This window comes from Zonotrichia albicollis, chromosome 2, assembly GCF_047830755.1.
Source record: "Zonotrichia albicollis isolate bZonAlb1 chromosome 2, bZonAlb1.hap1, whole genome shotgun sequence".
Classification (NCBI taxonomy): Eukaryota; Metazoa; Chordata; class Aves; order Passeriformes; family Passerellidae; genus Zonotrichia; species Zonotrichia albicollis.
Window position 1 is genome coordinate 39,221,267 of NC_133820.1, and position 23,508 is coordinate 39,244,774.

At 43.7% G+C, this 23,508-nt stretch overlaps 1 protein-coding gene across 2 annotated transcripts in view; it reads right to left on the minus strand.

The window, feature by feature from the left end:
- Positions 1–927: 927 nt before the first annotated feature.
- The window catches only part of USF3 (upstream transcription factor family member 3), a 33,655-nt gene continuing 11,074 nt past the window's right edge, over positions 928–23,508 (minus strand). For both annotated transcript variants that reach the window (XM_005486085.4, XM_074534791.1), the window contains exons 2-6: positions 19,805–19,869; positions 17,803–17,831; positions 15,398–15,480; positions 14,266–14,362; positions 928–13,182 (exon numbers count right to left, since the gene is read on the minus strand). In XM_005486085.4, the coding sequence (XP_005486142.3) occupies positions 6,719–13,182; positions 14,266–14,362; positions 15,398–15,480; positions 17,803–17,831; positions 19,805–19,869 (6,738 nt within the window). In that variant the 3' untranslated portion in view covers positions 928–6,718. The remainder of the gene's footprint in view (positions 13,183–14,265; positions 14,363–15,397; positions 15,481–17,802; positions 17,832–19,804; positions 19,870–23,508) is intronic.

Genomic DNA, 23,508 nt, shown 5'->3' on the forward strand with positions numbered 1-23,508 from the left:
TGGTATCAGCAAATAATAAATGGTGTCTGTGTAACTGAGCAGGGCTTGCTCACAGAGAGTAAGAATTTGTATGGTCAGGTCCAAAAACCTCTGCTAGATCTTTCACCAGTTCACAGAGGAACCTTGTCTCAGTGGGAATAAAGCCTTGTGCTCTGAGGTTTCCAATTTATGGATTGCAGAGGCAGTAGGAAATTGCAAACACCCTCACACAAACCTGTGTCTGCTTCCCATGCTGGGTGATGGCAGTGGGAGAAGGGAAGAGTGGGAGGTGGTAACAGGTCAGGTGACACCAAGGAATGGATCTCCTTATAGAATTGTATCAGCAAACAAAACAAATTTGACTGGTCTGGCACAAACAGAGCCAGTGTTACTCTGCCTTGCCAGGGGAAGTAGGATCATTATTGCAGTGATGAGCATGAAACTTCCCAGGGGAACAGCAAGAGATGACAGCTCTTAGCCCACTCAGCATCCAGGAACAGTGGGAGTCTGACTGAGCCCTTGAGCCAGGACTGCACAAGTACCTCAGGAAAGGTGAAAAGACAACAGGAGACCAGAAATAATTAAATGGCCCCTCTTCTCCAGCCATGGCCTCTGCAAGTTGCCCTGCCACATGACTTGTTTCCTGCAGCAGCACTACAGACACCAACCACAGCAGCAGCAGCACAGCTTTAAAGTGCAGTAGGAAATCTGTGCAAACTTCTGGAGGCTCGGGACTAGCACCTGCTTTTACTTTTTTTCAGAGAGGTGCTCTTCCACCTGGGCAGCAGAACAGTGACAAGCTGGAAGTCTGAGCTGGAAAACCCATTCCAGCCCCCAGCTCAAATCACTCCAGCTCTCTTTAACTGTTCCTAAATGAGGTCTTTTCTCTCAAGAAAAAGGTATATAAATATGAACACATTACTATTTTATTGCCTGCTTTCAAATTAGTCTATCTCTGCTCTTACTCTCCTAGGCTGTTTAAGGGATTAATATGGACATACATGCAATCCAGCCCAATATTATTTACTGTTGTTTGTTGAAGTCATATAGGCCAAGCTGAAACCCAGAGTCATGCAATGCCTGTCAGCTGTGGCACTCCCAGCCCAGAGTTAGTGCCCAGCCTTTCCCTTCCACTGCTGATTTTTCTAAATTAAGCAGTACTGGGTATTTTTCCTTCCTTCAAAGCCAAAACAAACCCTGTGTAAGTAACCTTGAAAGAAGTACTATGGAGGAGAAAATGCCATTCTCATGCTAACAAATCACAGTTAAACTCACAAAATCTCTTCCAAGTATATACTGAAAAACAAAGGAACCGTTAATTGCTGAGTAGTCCTCAGGAGAATAAGAAAATTGATGTCATTGATGCTTGCTGAAGAAAATGTGTTAGCTTGTCAAATGGTTTTCACAACAAGTAAACCAGAATCATTCCATCTGCAGAAGCTCCTTTTTCAAGCTGCCCTCTCCAAGCACAGATCAAGGTAAGGTGATCCTTATCAACCTGGCAGCTAAGCACAGCAGGTTCAATGGGAGGGGAAGGGAAAACTGAAGAAAAGGACTCATAAGATGTTGCATTTGCTTCTCTTCCTGAGAGCAGAGTCTGAGGCCCTGGGCAAGGAGTGAGACACCAACCTGTCAGTGCCACAAACTGACCTACAAAACTGAGTGCAAGAAGCCCAGTAGATGTGGAATGGCAGGGGGGATTCGTTTACAGTGACAAGGAAAACACCAAACAATTTAATAATTAAAAACTAACAGAAATTTGACATCTAATTTCCTCTCTTTTGATGTGAAATATCCAGTCCCCCACTGTCCCTCGTAAAGACAAAAGAGCATGAACAAGAGAAGCTGAAACCCACAAGCTGCTCTCAAACCAGAGGACCAGGCCAGATTCAACATTCAAAGCCCATCTTGAACAGTCAATTATGCCAAAAGGCTACACAACAGATCCAATTTTTCTTTAATTAAAGTTATCTAGAGGCCAGTCAGCAGTGTAAATATCAGAATTTGGATGAATGTGTTGATATGAGGCCCTCACAGAAAGGTCTGCCTGCATTTCTTGTCACAGAAGTCTCCTGATCCCACATTGATGCCAAGGGACCTTTTAGTGTCACTTACAGAATGAAAAGAGACTCTCACAGAACTTCAACAGACATTCTTATGTTCAGGGAGGGGAATGAAATGATATTTCTCCATCCTATCTCATCAGGTTCAGAAAAAGGCCCGAGGAGGACGACAAAGTGCCCTGTCACAACAAAATAACAATCCTCCAGAGAAGACCAAGGATCACACAGTAAGTACTACTCAGCCACTTGCTGCAAAATTGTGCAGTTCCTGCAAAATCCCAACAGTGATTCCCTGCACTGCAGGCCTCCTGTGAGCAAGCAGGAGCTGGTTTAGGTTGTCTTCGTAAACAGAAAGTTTACAAAGTTTACAAAGTTTACTGACACTTCCTCTTCAGAAAATAATGTGCAGCATGGAAAAAAATCAAACAAAATCACAGCTGATGTATTCTATGATGAATACTCAGGGCTGCATTAACCTTGAGAAAATAGCAGTAAATATGAGGAATAAGAAAATAAAACAGATATTTTAGTTGAAAGGAACCTATAGTGATCATCCACTCTAATTACCTGGAGTGCCTCCATCCACTTCAGGACTGAGCATGTTGTCCAAATGCCTCTTAAACATGCTTGAGGCCTCAACCACTTTTCTAACAAGCCTGTTCAGTGTCTGACCACCCTCCTGGTAAAGAAATGCTTCCCAATGTCCAATCTGAACTTCCCTTAGTGCCCCTTTGAGCCATTTCCATGTTTTATCAGTGGATCCCAGAGAGAATGGATCAGCACCTCCCTCTGCACTTCCCCTGTCAGGGAGCTGCAAGAGCAAGGAGATTCACTGTCTATCCAGATCCCTTTCCAGAGCATCTGCCAACAGCATCTCTGAGTTTGGTATCATCAGCAAACTTGCCAATGGTGTGTTCAGCTCCTGTATCCAGATCAGTGATAAATACATGGGATAGAACTGGCCCTGGAACTGAGCGTCAGACAACACTGCTGGTGACCAGGTGCCAGCCAGACATGGCCCCATTCACTGTAAGACCTTTGAGCTCTACCCTTCAGCCAGCTCTTCACCCAGCACACCATCAACCTGTCAATCCCACAGCTGAACAGCCTGTCCAGATGGATGCTGTGAGGGACAGTATCCATAGCATTACTAAAATGGAGAAAAACTACACCCACTGCCTTCCTTTCACCCACTAGGTGGGTGACCTTATCACAGAAAAGTCAAATTAGCTAGACAGGACTTCAACTTTGTGAACTCAGGTTGCCTGTGCCTGATGGTTGCATTATTCCTTAAAACTCCTTTCAACAGTACCCAGGATAATATTCACAATTTTTATTCCTTAATTTATAATATTCACAATTTTTCCAGGTGCCCAGACTCTCACAGTCTGTAGGTGCCTGTGTTCTTCCCTCCTGCCCTTTCTGTAGATTGGAATAACACTGGCTACCTTCCTGTCGGCAGGGACCTCCCAGATCTTCTGTAGATGATCAAGTGGGGTCCTGCTGTATGTCCTGCTTGCTGCTTCAGTACTCTGGGATGAATCCTGTCTGGCCAAGTGGATCTGTGGACATTCAAGCATTACAACAGGTTTAAGTTTCTAGGCTCTCTCCAGTTTTGATAGACATGATAAAGTAGTGTAGTTTTCCCAGCAGAGAAAACAAATATGGTTTTCTGTGAATGTCTGGAATGATGAACAGGATTAGCATCTTTATATGAAGTCCTAGAAGCCAGGGCTTGATTTTTCACTAGTTTGTCTTGAAAGCCAAACCCATTGCTGCACACACAATTCCATTTACAGAGAGCCAGAATGGGCACGTCTCCTCACAGACAAGTGTGTGTGACCACAGGGTGGCTGCTGCTCCAATCCCCATCCCTACCATCCAGAACCCATGGGACAGCCACTGTGAGAGCTCACCTCACCTCTGAGGCAGAGCCTTTGAGACCTCCTGCACTACAGACACCCCTTTGGTCAAGAGTCTCACCAGGGACACCCAGACCTGCAGCTGGCTGGGCTGCTTGGAGGCTGAGAACTGACTCATTCCTAACCCCTGCACAGGCCAGTGGCTGCCACTTGGTGACTGCACTGTGGCACAGAGAAACTGCCTTGCTGTGAACTGAAATACTCAATTACTTATGAGAAACAGAGAACTCATGCACCACTTAGATTTAGTGTCTTAAGATAAGCTCAACCTGAATTAAATCATGATTCCAGGCAGAAAGGGTGCTGGTTGACAGCTGGCTGAACATGAGCCAGCAGTGTGCTCTCTCTGGTGGCCAAGAAGGCCATCCTGGCCTGTGTCAGGAATGGTGTGGCCAGCAGGAGCAGGGAGGTCATCCTTTCCCTGTACTCAGCACTGGTGAGGCCACACCTCGAGTGCTGTGTCCAGTTCTGGCCCCTCAGTTTGGGAAGGACCTTGAGAGGCTTGAACACATCCAGAGGAGGGCAAACAAGGCTGGTGAGGGGCTGGGAACACAAACCCTGTGAAGAATGACTGAGGGAGCTGGGGGTATTTAGCCTGAAGAAAAGGAGACTCAGGGGTGACCTTATCACTCTCTACAACTCCCTGAAAGGTGGGTGTAGTCAGGTGGGGTTGATTCTTTGTCCAGGCAGCAGCTGACAGAATAAAAGGACAGGCTTAAGCTGTGCCAGGGGAAGTTCAGGTTAGACATCAGAAAAAAACTATTCACTGAAAGATTGATGGGGCAATGGAATAATTGTCTGGCAGGGAGGTGGTGGAGTCACCACTCCACTAAAAAAGACTGGATGTGGCACTTGGTGCCATGGTTTAGTTGATGAGGAGGTGTTAGATTAGGTCATAGGTTGGCCTTGATGATCTGAAAGGTTTTTTCCAACCTAGCTAATTCTGTGATTCCTACCCAGGATCAGAACTGTTTTACTTTACCTTGCAGGAAAACAGCAGACTGTAGGTTACAAGAGCAGAGATGTTGTCAGGACAGGCTACAGACACAGCCCAATTATTTTTCATGGTAAAGCTTCCCTACTTTCCTGGATCAGTGTAAAAGGGCTTAGCAAAACCAAAGTCTGGGCAGTCAAGCTGTGGAAAACTGTTCTAGGACCCTCTTTGTGGTCCTGTTCTTTCACATGGAGGAATATCTTCCTTTCCTCCTTTCACAGGAAAATAAACAAAACAAAGAATCCCAGGGAGCCTGCTCCTGCCCATGCCCTCACCAGGAGCTTTGTCACGTCCCAGGAGCAGCAAGATGATGCACTGGTGAGCAACACACAAGCAGAGGATGACTGCATGCCAGGGAATCTCAAGTTACTATGTTGTTTGAAGAATCAAACCCAGAATGGTACTTACAAACACATAAAAGACAAGTATTTCTGCCTTGTTAGAAGAAAAAGCACACTGCAGAGACATTAAATAAATAAAATTTACCTAATTCTTCCCTTTCCTTTAAAAGAATTAGGACCAAAATTTGTGAAAGTGCTGGAGACTCAGCCAGCACACACATTCACTCCATCTCTCGTGCATCTACAAACACATCACCCTTCCTCAAATCCCAATGTCTTCCTGTGTGTTTCACTCTCAACACATCCACGTTCCTCCTTCAGCCACAATCACACAGGTTTAGATAAAAGGTGCATTCAAGTGCAGAGTACTGATATTAACTCAGGCTCAATCCTATCAGCAATATCAAGTAAAAACCGTGCCCCCAGGAATCTCCACTCATTTTGTGGGATGTGACAGGCTCAGTACTCCTCCCATGTGCTGCCTGCTACAACAAAGGGCTGTCAGAAAGCAGAAAGCTGGTGTTAGAGCATGGGCCAAAGAAAAGTAGAGAGGGAAAAAAAAAGACATTAAGAAGGTGCTAAACAAGGTACAAAACCCACCCTGAGGTAACTTGCAGCAGTCAACAACGAAATGGCAACAAAACAAGGATGCTGTCTCTGCTGACTGCACCAGGAGCTGTGAGCTACAATGAAACAGGGACTGAGTTCAGCAGTAGCTGAAGCCACTGCTGAAACAGATATAAACAAGATTCTTAGAAACAGAAAGTCATGGGTTAAAGAAATCTAAATTTTCTACAACAGTATTTTTAATTGCTGACCATGGGAGCACACAGTCATTTTCACCAGGTAAAGCCAGCCTTAAGTTAAATGTAGGTGACACGCTTGAGACGAACAAAAGCTGCACAACAAATGCCTCTTCCAATTAGCACTGGGTTAACACAGACTTAACTTGTGTTGAAGCTCCTGAAGATATTTTACAAAGAAAAAAGAGAAACCCAAACCATTCCTAGCTCCTCTGCAGTTTCAGGTAAACACATCAGTAACAAACTGACACCTGTAGCACTTGTTTCCTATCTCCATACGGATGCTCTCACTCCATGTATTACTGAGGGTGGCCCTTACCTTGGGACAACCAGACATCAAACCTGATTGTTGGAAAATCAACAACCAGCATTTGCACAGCTCTCAATGCTGCATACTTACCATTTCCTAGTAAGTAAGCATTGCTATAGGCACTGGTGCTTTAGAGTCAGTGAGGTGGGTGGAAACACAACGGAATATAGAAAGTACCAGAGACATACATTGAGGCAAATAAACAGTGATGCTATGAATGGTCTCTCCAGGGGTGACACTAAGATCCGCTTCCTTCTTCTTAAATATATAAACAACAAATCAGACCAGAAGTCAGTCTGCCAGTTTTCATACAGCTGAGCTGCAGTCATGACCTAAAATATGGCTTATATTGTGGGCAGGGCGGTTTGAGGGCTGCTTGGAAGAATCTGAAGCAGATGTGTTTGTAATGGAAAGCAAAGGTGACATCGCTGAGCCATCTGGAGGAAGAGCTGTGGCTATTTCTGGAAACAAAGAAGTCAAGTTAAAATTGGATAAGTGCGATGTGTTGGTCATGTGCATTGGTGGCATATCTGGAAGCAAAGGAAAACTTGGCTGAGCAAAACCAACAGGCCTGGGAGGAGACAAAATGGATCCAAATCGATTGTTTAAACCTCCACTGCTCGGCTTCTCCGTGCTTGGGTTGGGAAACATTTGATTGGGAAAGTAAGGGATGGAAATGTCATTGGAGAGGGTGGGGTGGGCAGGAGAGTAGGGTGGATAGAAGGAGGGCAGTGTGTTCTGAGGATCTACTGGGATTAGAGCTGGTGTCCGAGTGGCACTAGGCTGGGTGACCGGTGGGATGAAAGAAGCGTTAGCGTTTATTGGTGGATTCATGCCACCCTCCGGAATAAAAGGGAATCCAAAATTCTGGGAGAGCGTATGTTGGTCAGGGGCTGCGTTATCGTTGGACACTTGAGGGCCATCAGACATAAATCGGACAATGCTTCCCCTTTTTTCTATTGCGGACTGTTGGCGCCCGAGGATCATGCTGCCACTGGTGGACAGAGGAAGATGGGGAAGACTGGGGTCAAAGACATTTCCATGTCTCTGATTTCCGGATCGATTCCTTTCGGGCTGACGTATTTTAGACCCCCCATTGTCTTGCAGAGGATGCCGGGAGCGCTGAGTGACCGAAGAATTTGGCTGACGAACAGAAGGCTGCCCTTGCTCGCCATTTCCATGAGAAACTGCAGGGTGAGGGTGAGCTGGCCTCACAACTCCATGCATGTTGCTGGACACGGGTGTATTCATGTGGTTCTTAGTTCCATGACTGTCCGTCATCCTCATGGGGTTGGACTTCTGCACAGAGATGTTCGGGCTGGTATTGCGGCCCTGAATGTCCCCTGAGGAAGAAGAACTTGAAAAGGGAATAGTCAATGAACTGTTCCTTGTGTTAAGTGCCCCAATGGACATGTCACAGCTTTCCCTGCTCTGGCCATCACCATCCCTTCGGATGTGGACGCTCTCCCGTGCTGGGGGACAGTTGTACTCGATTGTGGAGGAGGCACCGCACTGCGTGTTCCTTTGATGTTCTGGGATTGATCTTTGGCTTCCACTGACTTGATCTCCAAGGTGAGGGGTGAGCAAACTCTGCATGAAACTTTGGTGGCACGTGTTTTCATTTTCCCTCGATGGCAGGGTATTCCCTGTTGGAATACCCTGCACTGGTGGGTAGGGCAGTCTCTTCTGCCTCTCTATGGATGGCGCAGCATTCTGACCAATTCGGAACGCTTGTGACTGCATGCCCCGGAGGGAGGACACAGAATTGCCAATTTCACTGTTCCTTGAAGCCTGTACATCAAAATTGCCCGTTGGTTGTTGATTGGGTGCAGAGGGCTTAAATGTCTGGCAGTCAGAAAGACGCTGCACATCCGAGCCAACTGTGTGATCGACGGACAAGCGGCCCTGCATATTGTGAATTGCCAACCCTTTACTTCTAGAAACATCCAGGTAGCTTCTCATTTCAAGCTGGTCAGAAACCCTAGGGCCTTGAAGAGATATTCCTATTCTCTGCTCGGAATTAGAAGGCGTCTTCCCAATGAGAGCCTCAGCAGAGTAGCTGGAAACTCTGTTTCTTTCCTGCCTGTGAGGGGTGCATGTCATATCTGATGGTCTGGAAACGATACTGGCCTGGGACACCATCTGCTGCTCCAAGCCCCTCGAGGTCATAAGTCTTTGCATCTGATTGTGCCCTGACACGTGTTCTGAAGTGGAACCTTGCTGTCTGCTGCCAACATCCTGTTGCTGTTGATGCATAATATCCTGATTGATATGGCTCTGAGGGTGGTTATGGTGGTTTCTGCTTGTTGCAGGATTTTCACAGTTCTTTTCAGGCTGGGACGCTCCAAAGTGCTGCTGCATCTGCTGCTGCATTTGTTGGTGGTGAGGATGGGGCTGACCACCTTTCTGCCGTGTTTGATCACTTCCATGGTGTTTTTGCTGTAGAGAAAGCTGTGTGGCTTGTGTTCCCTGGATGAGATTCCGTTTCTTTTGCATCTGCACCTCCTGCTGTATCGTCCGCTGCTGGTGGACGCCATGGGGCTGAGTGTGGACTGCGTTTTCCCCATGAGTGACGTGGTGCTGCAGCTGGTACAAGTGGTGCCTCTCTCTTAACTGCCCAGCCTGCTGCTGCTTCAAGTAGGGGTGATTGCTGTGAAGGTGAGAGATGCCTTGGGCAGGGACATGTTGGATGGGCTGCAAGTGCTGTCCTGCCTGGCCTGGCTGCTCTGAGAGCGGTGGCTGAGAACCACACTGAACTTCAGTTTGTCTCAAAGCCGGCGTTACGAAATTGCTGTTGGGTGGGAATAACCTATTGAGGCCATCAGCGTGCCCTTGATTGCTCACTGGAGCCACTGAGTTGGATGAATTAGGAGGAATCTGACTAACCAGCATCTGTGTTTGATCAGCAATACCCTCTGGGGTCCGGTTCATCAGCGCCATCCCCTCCAGCCTTATGGGTGCTGTCTGGCACTGCTTCTGCCTCTTGGCTGTAGAGAGCAGCAGGTCATCCTGAACGGCCCTCTTGGCAGAGTCTTTGCGACCTTCATGGGTTTGCTGCTTCAAGTGGGATTCCTGCAGCTGGGGAGCCTGCATGCTGCTTGCCCTGATAGCATTCAGCTGTTCCTGAGCATATTCACTCATCAGAGCAGGTCCTGGAGAGGGATTGATGTATGTGCTAGATGGAAGGGAGAGGCTCACGGTTGCAGGGATGCTTGCAGGCTCTGAAGACTGGGATAAACCTGAGCAACTCACCAGGGGATGGACAATGCGGCTCTGGTGAATCAGATTATTCACGCTTAGACTGGTTATGCTGGGTGTCTGGGAAGTGGAAATCTGCAAAGGAGTGTTTGATGTTTCCACACCTCCTACAGAGCAGCTTGGCTTCTCAACCTGCCTATCAACATTTGTCTGTACTGTATCATGAGCACTGAATTTGTTCGGTGCCGCTTCCAGCGGCCCTGCATTGTTTTCTTTCACTGACTGAGGTTTAAAAGGCTGTTGCTCTCTCTCCAAAGGTGCAACCTCATTCTTAGAGATGACATCCCTAGTGTTAACCTGTATTCCTCCTCCACCTTTCTCAAGGCTTTCCTGGTCAAAAATAGCTCTCGCTGCAAGAGCTACAATGTCAGTCTGTTCTGAAAATGTGCAGCTGTTACAGGTACTGGTAGAGGTGCTGCTGGTGACATCTTCTCTGGTGGTATCTGGCAACATAGATGCAACTGAGAAGCCCCGACTGCTGCCAGAGCTGGTTGACATGGGGGAGTCTGCCTGCCTGCTAGTAATAAGGGAAGCACTGACTACTTCCTGATCAGAGATGCAGGAGTGAGGCTGGGAGAGAGTGTCACTTTCCGTGTTCATCAGCAAGAGTTCCTGCTTCTCAGACAAATCAGCATTTGATTCTGCTGATTTAGAGCTTTCCATAGGAAAATTAGAATGCTCCCCCTGAACAGTAAATGAAGAGGTTTTTTCCACAGCTGTTCTTTCTTTTGTGAGATCAGACAGCATTTTGCTTAGACCCTGTCCCTCTAACAAGTCCGCATCTTGCATTACCACTGAGGAATCCTGCGCAACGTTGCAGGACTCCGAAGTAATTCCTGCCTTGGAAGTATGACCTGCTGTGCTGCTCTGTGCTGCTGAAGTCCCATTTGCAACCTGCAAGTGTGTAACCTGTGCTTCTTTACCAGAGGATGTTAAGGTGCTGGGGGGTGTGCAGGGTTTGGGGGACTTTGATGGGACAGAGGCAGGTGGTGGGTGGCTCTGAGATCCCTGCACCTGCTGGCAAGGAGCAGCATCTTTGGCCGGCGGGGGAGCGAGCAGCAGCTGCTCTGACACTACAGACACCAGTGGTGAGGAAGCAGGCACCTCTGCTGAGCTTGGCTCTGGGGCACAGGGGGTTTTCACTGCCTGCTCAGAGCTTGCAGCCTCTTTGGAAGGAGAGTCAGAGATGCTGATGCTGCTCGCTGCAGCCACGCCGCCTGCCTGCGCTGTGGTTACAGCCTGTGACGCTGCCGGGGCGCTTTCTGCCGGCCCTTTGCCACTTGAGGGCTTTGCCGCCGTTTCCACAGGAGCACAGTCCACCTTCCCTGCATCTTTGCAAGGAGCTGCTGGGCAAGACACTTTATTATTGACTGTTAGGTGTTTCTTTGTGCTTGGCTTTTTGTTTGTCCTTTTTGATTTTGCACTGGATGGCAAGCCAGCAGCCGCTTTTTGTGGGGAAGCGTTTATGGTATTAGATACACTGGTTAATACTGAAACCTCTGCAGGCACTGAAGATGCCACAGAAGTTGGCAATGACACACAGTTGACTGTGGCAATCTGATTATTGACAGTTGCAGCATTGGTGGGGTGGCTGAGAGACAAGTGCAAGCAGCTCTGCCCAGCCATTTGTGATATGCTTTGATTGAGGTTAGCTAAAGCACCAAATGTGTTGAGGGCAACATTGGTATTTGGATCTTCGCTGGTGGTGGGCTGAATAATTTGCATAGGGGCTTGGTTTGAAGCTCCAGATGAAGACATCACAGGCTGCAATGCAAAAAGCTGCCCATTTAATGAGATAGTCTGAGGGTGCTGTTGGTTGGACATTGTCACTGAGAATGTCTGCGTAGAGCTAGAAGATGGCAAAGAAGATGGCCTTGGTAATATATGGACAAGGTGTTTCCCTCCAAAAGTCTGTGGAAGAGAGGCATTTTGCATGGTGCCACTGGAGTTGGCAACTGCAGTTGGCCCATTCACGGGAACTCTTACAGAAGCAGAAGGCTGAGCTGAGAGGAGGGGAAGAGGATTCTGATTTGCAGCTTGTATAATTACAATTTGCTGACTAACATTTTGGCTGGGAACTTCCGCTCTCACAATGGGTGGGCACGGAGCAGGGTTTGGAGGCTGGAGAATGATGACATTCTGGTTAGCTGGTGCTCCTGTCACAGCTGAGGCAACTGGCTGAGCCATCTGAATCACCTGCATGGCTGAGTTTAATGGAAGGATGTTTCCTGCAGCCTGAGCTTTAACCTGTGGCTGGCTGATTAAAGGCTGTATAGGTACGGGGGGGCACGAGGGCAAGGTAACTACAATCTGTTCAGCTGCCTGGACATCCCCAGGCACAGAAGCATGCAAACTGATGCTTGTAGTCAAAGGCCTGCTGTGGGCAGAAGACACGGTGCCAGCAGCATTGACTGGCTCGCTGAGGAGAGCAGTCATGATCCCGGATGGCGTCTGGCTCAGTGGCTGAACCGTGTTTCCTGCCAGCTGCAAGGTTGTCCACGTGGTCTGTGTGTTCCCAGCTGAAGGCATCCGGGTAAGGCTACTCATGTTTTTCAAGTCTGAAGTGCCAACACCTGAAGAGCCTGAGAAAGACCAGCAGTTTTCCAGGGGACTGGCAGCCAGAGTGCTTATTGCTGTCACAGCCTTAACTCCTTCTGCCGCAGACGTCGCCGGCGCGCCAGCACTGCTGACCACGTCCGTACTTTTGGGGACATTTGCAGAAGAGCAGCTCTCTGCAGGTCTCACAGGTGGCACATGAGCTGCATCCGTGGTTGAAGCAGTGCAGCTCTCCTGGAGGTCACTCCTGGAATTGTGTGTGTTTGAGCAAGCTGCATTCACCTGCTGACCTTGGGAGGCTTCCACGGAGGCACTGGAAGGAAGGCTGGTTCCCTGCGGGAGCGTTTTCTTTGTTGACTTAGTGCCCTCCTCATCACTTTTACTTTTGGGGGGATTTTGCTCATTCTGTGGTGCGTTATTTGAAGAACACTGTAGTTCCTGCTCTGCTGCAGGCCGAGGTGTGCCCTGTGAGCTGGCAGGAGCAGCGCTGGGCACACCTTGCTCGCTCTCCGGGGGGGAGAGCTCAAGAACATTCCCTGTTGGAGCTGTCTGGGCAGACGCCAGTGGAGCAACTGTAGGTTGTGACCATGGTTTATTTTCTGTGGGATAAACACCAGCAATTGTCACAGGAGTCACTAGGTTGCAAGTTCTCTGAACTGGCACAACGTTGGCTGTTTGCTTTTGTAAATTATGACCGACATTAAAAGTTATTCCCTGCACAGATGCTCCCTGGTTATTTCCATTGGGCTGAGTCCCATTTGAGTAAACAATGATGTTCTTTTGAACCTGATCACTGGGAATAACAACTGAGACCTTGGCATTTTTGAGGTTTCCTTTCCAGTGGATTGTAGGGTCATCATATAAGCAAATATCATTTGCTTTCAGTAGCTCGATGTATCTCCCGTTTTCCTTTTGCAGTTCATCCAACTGTTTCCGGAGTTTTTTTATCTCTTCAGCTACAAAACAGTGAAAGAGCACTCCATTACATCAGCACCAGAGCAAATAATGAAATAATGTTACCACATGATTTAGAGAGTAAACACTGTGTGGTATTGAAATAATTTGTAGAACTAAATTGAATAAATTGTTAATAATGTATGTTCTTTTCAAATGGTTAGCACAACCTATGTGCTCTTATCCTGCTAAGTCTCTCTACTGAATGGGAAAGTGAATGAATTTCACAGATTATTTCATTACCACTAACAGGATATATCCAATTACTTAGGAAAAAGCACTAGGACTAACCCAGATGAAATTGAATGCTAATCAAAATAGTTTAATTCCTGAAGGAAAAACAAGACATTAATCTTTTTCTTTCCCCTGCTCTTTTGCAAACATCAGAACTGTTTTAATTTATAAGCTTACAGCTTTCCAGAAGAATTAAGTTTCATTACATCTAAAAATTACAGAAAAATTAAATACAAAGCACTCATATAAAGCCACAAAAGCTGGCAATGCACTTGGGAGATGGCTCACCAAACTGCGAAAATCACAATAAAGCAGAAATAAAAATCACAAACCACAACATTAGTCCTGAGACTATTTCTGTCACACCTCCATCACTGTACTTTTACACATCTATTCAAGGAAATTTTATATGATGCATTATATTTTTATAAAATGAGCTGTTGTAACTTTTACAGCTTTTCAAATTAAAAGAAAAAAGCATTATGAATGAAGAAAACTTCATCTTTTCAATGAAAAAAAATCTAACTGAAGTTTGTCAGAAATCATTCTGATCATTACAGTAGAATAAACTGGGGCAGAATTTACCAGATGATGGCACACCATCTATAAGCTCTGTAATTACTTTACATCACAATGCAATTGCTTCATTATCTGATAGCTATGAGCCAGAACAGTCGGGCATTCTGTCAGCTTTTTGTTTCAAGATATTCTAAGCAGCTGTATTTTTCCTCTATGTGCATAATTTCTTGGGATTCTCATGTGTGGTTCCAGGCTTTGCTGTCAGTCAGCACAGAGACACAGCAGAAGTGAGGGACAGAAATTCTAGAGCCCCCAGCAGCACCTGTACTTACCCTGCTCATTGTTCCCTCCATTTAACAGAAGTTCATCATTCTGTCTTTTCATTTCTGTTATGTACTTAAAGGCCTGATCCAGGATCATGTTCTTGCTCTGTAAAAGAAAACACACATATAAAATTAGGAGAAATGTCTAGAATTTGTAAATTCATTAGTGATGAGGCTGCACTTACTCCAAGAGGTTTTTGCTTTAAAAATGTGCTCTGAATATAACTGGGTAGAGCTGGTTTTCTACTGGCTTGGGTTGGGTTTTTTAGATATTGTTTTTTGGTTTGGTTGCTTTTGTAAGATGAAACTACAGGCTTTTCTGAGTGATGCTGACCCTAAAATGCCTTGAGATTTTACAGAACAACATTTTCAATGCTGGAGCTGACACCTTCTGATGCCCAGAGGAAGATACTAAGGCCACAGATCCTGAACAGGCAGCATCCTTTCTCACTGATCAGCCTAAAATTCATGTTCACTAATAAACATACACATCACATGAGATTTCCAGGATACTGCCTTGTAAATATTTTATTAGAAAGGCAAGAAACATGGAACAATTATCCAGGGATATATATGCATAATTTTGAAAATAGTATACAAGGGAATATGGGAAGGGAAAATGACCCATCCACAATCATCTTTTTATGAAGCTATGCTTATTCTGTCTGCAAAACCTTTGTTCACTTCTTAATTTCTTCTACTGTTCAGTAAGAACAATCTCTGCTAGGGATTCCTCTATCTTGAAAAAGATGCTTCTGTGCATCAACATCAAAGCATTTGTCTTGCTTCATCCTTTGCAAGGAGAGTGTCTTAAATCACCATTATTATAATTTCAGTTTCTGAATTGCTTTCAAGGCATTATATGAAGGATGACAAAAATAAGCAGTCACATGCAACACTTTCAGATAAAACGCTCAAAATCTGTGTAACTACATTCATGTGACCCTGCACTTCCAAGTAGGACTTCTATTACAAGTAGTTTTTAAAATACTAATAACTAGTAATATTTTTGAGTATATTAATTCAGACAGTTTGCCTTTTGCTAATACAAGTACTGAAATAGGTATTTAGACTTCTACAGACAAAGAAACATTTGGACATTTGACAGGAAACTTGTGTGCACCTCTGGATGGACACTCACCTGTTTAAGTGCTGGGGAGCAGGGAATGAGTTCTCCAATTCTGTTTATCCCAGCATTAATCTTCTTCTTTCGATGTCTCTCCACTAAGCAAAAACAATATATACTGTGTCATCTGGTTGGGCAAGGCAGCATAACTAGGATAATGTAAGGGCTCAGAAATACATTATTTCATTATACATTGGAACCTGTGTAACATTTTTCCTTGAGTGAGGAAAAATGTTCTTCTAAATTAAACCTCAAAGTTATCAAATTAATACTCACTAGAATCAAAGAGCCATAACTTAAATAGCCTTTAAAAGGTGGGGATATATTAGACCCCTTCATGAAAAAGTAAAGTACCTACAACTCAAAATTTAGGTTTTGAAACTTCTTTCTAACACAGTTTTATGCCACTCTCTTCATAAGGCAGATTAAATTTGAAATTTATTAAATTTATGCATACAGAAAGCAAATGAACAAAGATTATGGAAAAAATCAGTTTCAGATTTGGGAAGCAAATCAATGCCTCTTAAATTCTAATGTCAAATTTAGCACCAAAAGAGAAATAATGTAGATTTTACCAGTCTTCAGGCTAAATTTTAAATTTATATTAACAGAGTAGCCAGCCAACACTGAATGTAGGTGAAGCTCCAGGTATATGGACTATCAGATACTCTTTTCTATGTCCAAAAGTTTAACTGTTCCATAAGGTCTAACTGGTTGGGAGAAAGAAAATACTGAATGGAGAGTAGTTCCAGTGAACTACCTATTTTGGAGCAGGTCAGAAAATGTCAGAAAATGCTTCATTCATAATCTTCTAGTGATACCATTTACCTCTTCAACAGGTCTGAATATTGGCAGAAAGGGTCTACACTCTCAGTCTAGGAGTGGTTTTTACAGACAGTATCTCTGTTTTCCATCCACCACAGCCTCTTTCAAATATAGTTAACTCTCATGTAGCTATTTTTTTTACTGAAATATTTTCATGTTCTATGCAAACGTAAAACTATTAGATGTCTTTAAAAAAGAAAAAAAGGAAAAAGTTCTCTCATGGCTTTGTTAGGACTCAAACCATTGTGTTGTTCATGATGCTGAATGAACATTTTGGTTTGGGCAGTTGCTCTGCTTTTGGTGGCACACAGAAACAAACTGTGACCTTCAGGTGAGTGTATTTCATTTGGGTCAGTTACAAAAGACTCATTAATTTAATTTAAATAGTCTTATTTCAGTAGCCTGTCACTTCAATTTACCTTTCTCAAACAATTTTTTTTTTGTATTTCAGGAGAGACTGCTGGCATTGACAGAAATAGGCCTAAATACACTAAACACAGCAAGACAAAGTTTCTTATGCAAGAAATTTACCATATAAATTAGAGGACCTCTGTAAAAATTAAAACACAGGACACTTGGGATTTAATCTTTATCTACTTTACTAATACATACAGATATCACAGTGTTTGTGAAGTGCTACTCTTTTGTTTTGGTAATATTTGCAACACTCTCCTCAGCTTTTCCATATATTAATGACTAAGAAAGTATAGGTTTGGAAGGAGCTGGTCCCCATATACTGCAGAGTTCAGCCCAGGTGATAAAGATTTTGGAAAGCTATCAACAAGCGAAACAGGAACTGGGAATTCCAATGAGGCCAACCATTTTAGAAGTAAACCTGATAAGACAGTTTCCTGATTCTTCTTAATTCTTAAGAAACTGGCCACACCCTGAGCACACTCAGCAAGCACAGCCCTGCACAGGTTTCACATGGAAACTGCTCAGTGCTTTTTCCAGCTGAGTTTGTGAAGATCACACGATACTGCTGTTCAGAAAAAAACTCTGCAATCAATTTCTTTGGATAAACCAGCTCAAAGCCTGCCAGACTCCTCCCCAGTCCATCCTTCTGTTCCTACTTGTAGAAGATGCCATTGGCACTAGAACTGACTGGGTGCTGCCCAAGGGATGTGACTCCTGAAATGTACAGCCAACATTTGCACAGAATTTCTGGGGTGTCCACATCCAAGTGGGTGCCTTAGGAGTAGGTTGGAGGAATGCTTCCAATCCAGGGAGCCTAAAGCTCTCAGGTAGGACACCTGTCTCTGTTTTGACAGAGGTGGACATTGGTTGCATGTGAATGCCTGTGCAGTTGTTTTCCTTTGGAATTGAACACAGCTGAAATTGTTTACTTCTTAATTTACTAGCCTTGGAAAGGCAGGTGCTCCTTCATGCTTTAACTTTGTACTGTGGAAACCAGCAAACCAGAAACAATCTGCAAAGTTATTTTATGCAAGGACACAGAAAGGTGTTTGGTAGGGTGAGGCTTTTTCAATATACTAAACTCCTGTGTGGGAACCTTCTCCATGTAAACTATGTTTTACTGCTCCAAAGTGTCTGTGCTTATTTCCAGACCAAACAGCAAAGCATGATGTTCCCACCTGCATTATGTGTCTCCCGGTTTTTCTTTCTGTGAAACATAAAGGGAAAAGATTCATGTGAAACTCAAAGTTAAAGATCTGCATACAAACAAATATTTCTTATATTATTTCTACTACAGCTAAAATTACTAATTATCATAGTCTTCTCTGTGAACTAGAATAGCAGAAGTCACAATCAGATGTTCTTAGACATTGGTATTAAACAGTTTCTAATAAAAATTTGTTCATGTTCAGCCTTAAATCAATTGGAGTACAAGTCACAGTGCAATACTCACTTGACTATTGGTATATATTTATAGTGGAGAGCTGGGTTTTTATGTTCCTGTTACACTATGCAGTGTTCAAAAAAAGCCAAAGATTTTTTAAAAATAGTTTTGTTTGTGAGGAACAAGACAGTTAAGTATTTGCCTGAAATGTTGCTTTTACATTTACTGGATCACTGAAATAGGAGAAATTTTTACCCTGCAAGTTGATTTTCCAGCCACATTGCCTTCAAACATCATAACTTCTGGTATCAAAGAGGCTTCCTTTGTGAGAGAAACCAAAAATACTGTTCCTCTGCAGCTGCTGTTCTTTAATGTCTCAAAATTCTGAATAGGTTTGATTTCAGCATGTGAGGGTTGTCTTTGGTTTCATACGTTCACCTGGACTATTGGACTGATGACAACAATCAATGTGCAATGCCCCAAATTGCTTTACTGGCAGTCAATAAAATTCAAAAATATTTATTTAAAATCTTCAAAGACTACATATATAAATAAGATGTACTATACATATGCACTAAGACAAATACTTCCAGGATGTACAGTAAAGAAAAGCACATGTTTTTTGGATAAAGCAAAATTCCAGAAAAAAACAATTTCACAAAGCTCCTGCCCAGCAGCACATTCTCAGTTTAGATGTTTCCTAGGGCATGCAAAAAGCAGAGTAGCATCTTCTGCTGTCCTTTTTGACTGTTACAGAACAGTCCAGATGTGACAAAGAATGTGAGGTAAGAATGCATGATACATGTGGCAGTTATGTGTGATTACCATGAGGCACAGTACATCTGTCCTTTGTGCTTTGAGTTGATGCTGATTTCTGGTAGCTCACTAAAGATAGCGTGCACCTACAGTAACTTAGACAAGGACTATGAGACTGTAAAGTTACTGCTACAGGTCAGACCCAGAGACATCTGCTAAGAAACAATGCTTAAAGGTGATCATTAATACTAAATATGCACAAGAACATAAGGACTGGACAGACCCAGCTGTCCTTTGGTTGACATTACCATTACAGAACACAAAATACTCTGTTAGTCAGGTAAGAAAGAGTCGCGAAATCTGACTGAAATCAGACTGAAAAACCTTCTGCAGGACAAATCAGTGTTCTCTCTGAGCTTTTCCTGATCATAAATCATATCCTACATGCTTAGCTAGTGTAAGATGAATGCTGCATTTAACTAAGGACTGAAGAACCCCCTTACCAATCAGGTATTAGATGACCCATGTTAAAACAAAGGAACAAAATCCTGGAACAGTTCTAATGAGTGCTGAGAGGACTTTGTTACAAAGTTTGGTCATAGTGTTGCTGTACAACCTCAAGGCATAGTTTGTGCTCCTGCAGAGATTTAAGATGTAAGATCCAGATTCCACTGGGAGTTGAGGAAGAGCTCTAAAGACCCTGTCAAAATTAGTGTAGTTACTCCCTGATATCTACAAGGAGCCTCCACAAAAATACAGACTGTGCTCTAACCAAGGCAGCAACACAGTTTTACACAGGTCAGAATAGTCAGTGAAATAATTAAAGAATCTCTTTTGCCTAAGTGACCCAGGTAGATATATCTTTAACAAACAGTTTGGCATAGACAGGGCAAGAGAGAAACTTTTGGATTAACCCTGATGAGCACACAGAACTGCCTGTCCATACCCTTATTGCCAAACTTTTAGCTAGAAACTTTGTAACTGCAACATGACTGCATACTACAGGCCTAGGAAATAGTCCCTTTCCCACAGGAACTCACCGATGCTGCTTCTTAGTAGGTGTCTCATTCTCTGTCATCTCTGGCATGGTTTCGGAGAAGAGAGCCTGAGGAAACATCATGGAAGGAATTAACAACTCCTGCACTTTCCTGGATCCTCAGCCCATGACATTTACATGGCTTTGCAAGGACCACAAGGACAGGGCCCTGTTACAGTGTAGGCACAAGTGCATGCCCTTGACTCAGAGCAGCTGATTTTGTGACATTAAAAATTAAGCACGTTACCTATCGAGATGTTTCGCAAAAGCTGTCTGTGATGAACTGGTTTCCATTTCCTCAATTACTTTAAATATAAAAACTATTATAATCCCAACCACTTTCAGCAAACAAGAAGGATAGTTAAGAATATGAATGCTTTTCAAATGGGAGGAGGAATAGCTGAACTCTCTCTCATCAGCCCTTCCTCACTGAATATGTATTCAATTCCCAGTTCAAAATAGGGTATGAATGCCAAGCAAAAAACAAGCTACAATGAGGACATTTCATTAACTACAAATTTAGAGTGCTCTTAATGTAGCAGATTACAAAACTTACTTGGTATTAAATTACTGTACACCTCAAAACAAAAAAAATGACACCTCTAGGCTCTCAGATATGTATAATTCAGCTAAAATTAAAATTATGTATACCAGCCTAATGAATTGCATCTAACTTGTCCTCATCTTGAACAGACTGGTAGCCTGTATTTAGGCAAACAAAAACATTTAAAAAATACACAAAATATGAGATTAAGTTAATGATGGTTGAACAGATATCTACCACAGAAATGAATTTTAGAGAGCAAGTAAAGTAAGTATACTGTAGATGACGACAGGAAAAAATAGATCTTGTTTTTGATGTGTCTGAGCTCTGTATTCACTTTCACAGCTCCTTTCAGTCTCTCACCAACCAACCTGTTATTGCAACTCTTCCCATGGGCTCTCAAACTCCTTGTGGCTTCCCCTTTCTCTGGCTCCTCCTGAAAAGCTCACTGGCTTCTTTTAACAGCCTTCATATCTTTGGGGTATTTTTTGTCTGTTTGTTTGAACTGCAGGAAGTGGAGGTGGTTTTTAATATAACTTTAAACACACAGCAGTTCTTAATGTAAACTGAGCCTACCACTACTGGCACTGACATCAAAAACAAACCCCCAAAATAATATCCTTGCAAACCAGAAGGCCAGACACCTATGGAGCTCCCAAAGCACTGAAGCATACACTCCACTAAGTGCTCTGTGCACACACCTGTGTGTGTCAAACTAATAGAAATCATCTGTATTGCACCAGAACTGAATTCAGATACTGCTTTCCAGCCTTTATACTCTAGAAGTTAATTGAATGTTGTGCATTCAGTAAAAATTAGAGGAGGATAAACATTAGGGCTGATGCTGGTTACCACTCTAATCTTTCTTTCTGTGTTCCAGGGAAGACTTGGGAGATGTTGGCAAACCATAAAATAAAGCAAACAGGAAACAACCTATTAATAGATCCAACTCAGGAACTCAAAGTGCCTGAAGATTTCAGGAACATAATTCAACTCCACCTACACGACAGTGTTCACACTATCACAAAACTGGACGCAATCCTCTCTGAGTTACAGCATTCCATTGCCCCACTGGGTGTTACACACAGCCTACCTAAACACAAACCTCTCCAGCCCAGCAATGGGAATACATCACTTTCTGTTTATATCCCTCCATGGACTTTGCTTTCTCCGTGCTCACCTGACCACCCCCTGCATAAATTATGAAAACACCTGACAGAGTTAACAGTCTTTTATTGTGGGAGAAAGCGGTGCAACTTCAGCACACTCTTATAAATTGTGTTACCTCATCTTAAAAACAAGATTTCTTCTCCTTTAAATCCAATTAGCTTACTTTACTAACAAATTTATTTGAGTTTATACGTAGTAAGAGTAATCCAGTTGTTGTGCCAGGTTGTCCAAGTCAGTAAACACAACTCTGAATGCCAGGAGAGGCAGTTTCCCACCAAGGCATCTCTAACTTATCCCTCCTGGGTACAGCTGGTGGTGGTCAGTAGTACGCACTGATTCTACCTGCATTCACTGGTGAGGAAAGGGTTAACTGGGAGACCTTAGCAGGTGAGTGATTTTGATTATAACAAAAAACCAAAACCTGGTTAGAGCCCAGCCATCTTGGATGCTGTTGGCAACCAGAGAGATGTTCAGGTGTACAGGGAGTGACTGGGGCCAGCACACCTTTCCCAGCTCCAGTGAGCCAAGGCAGCCCAGCTGAACCTTTATCCATCAAGGCAGCCCAGCAAAACCTGAATCCATTAAGGCAGCCCAGCAGAACCTGAATCCATCAAGGCAGCCCAGCTGAACCTTTATCCATCAAGGCTTCCAGCAGGGACAGGAGAAGCAGAGCAGCTGCCTGGTGACACTGCACTCATGTATCCATCACCGAGGCAGCACCTTGTGCAGCAGGTGAAATAACTACTCAAGGAGCAAAGGGGTAATTTAATTTACTGTGTCCAGTACGGTTTCTGTTTAGTGAGGATGTGAGCACATGGACACAGCTCTGGTAAAGCAAAGCTCTAAAACAAGTTGAGGAAAAGGATTGTATCATGTGGCAGTCACATACCCTGTTTCTTGATTTCTGCACCACCTATAAAGCCAGAGCTGATGTGTCTGTTGTTGGGCATTATGAGACCATAGCAAATATGCTGGAAATCATAGCAAACAGATAAAAGAGGCCTTAGTTTTGGTGGACTTTGCATTTTTGAAAGACTAATGTATTCACCAAGCAATGGTATTGTTTTTTAATTTTGTAGATTTATACAGCTTGAGAAGCAAAGGACTATTTCTGTATTGCAGTGTATTTAACACAGAAAGCATCAGTGTGGATTTAGATGGCCAGCTACCACACAGGGCTACAGATGAAGCACAACTGTGTGAAGGTAAGGGCATAAAGAAGCATCCAGCCACAAATACCCTTCCCCAGAACAGACATGGCTGTTCTGACCCCAGTTGCACAGTCTGGAACACATTCACAACCCCATCCTCCCCCTGCCCTAAGTCACAGCACCCTTTCTCCCTCCTGACATGAGTTCTCCTTACTCCTACATTGTGGCTCCTTCTGTGTCCACTCAGCAAAGTTCTTCTTCTTAACAGCAGCCATCCCTACCTCCCAAAGTCATGATACACACAATATTCCAATTGCCTTATTTCTTCATGCTAAGCATATGCCAAAATGATTCAGCAACTCATTGTATGTAGCATTCTGGAAGATAGACAAGGCCTTAGTGAAAATTTGTGCGGTTATTTATTAGTACAGTTTCTAACCATTTTTTGATCCTGAAAAAGAATAGAAAATCTTTATTATATGTCAAAGACCCCACTTCTTTCTTTCTCCTCTGCCCTTTTTTTAAATGGTATCAGTAAACTTCTTCCAAGTGATGCTGTTCCCTGCATATTTCAAGCCATTTGCTGCCACACTGAGTGTATAAGCCTCACAAATATAAACTTAAAGTCTGCATTTTATATGTTTCATTTCCACTGGGATCTGCAGCCCATTTCATATAGAAAACATGGCACAGGAATGCCATGACTGTTACCCTAATTTCACCTTACTGTGGATTTACTTCAGGTGAAGTTTTTCAGTTCACCACTCAATCAATGCTCTCACTTTTGTGGTCCTGATAGCAAAAGCAAGGCTGTACACATTATCTAATGAACAAATTAGTTTA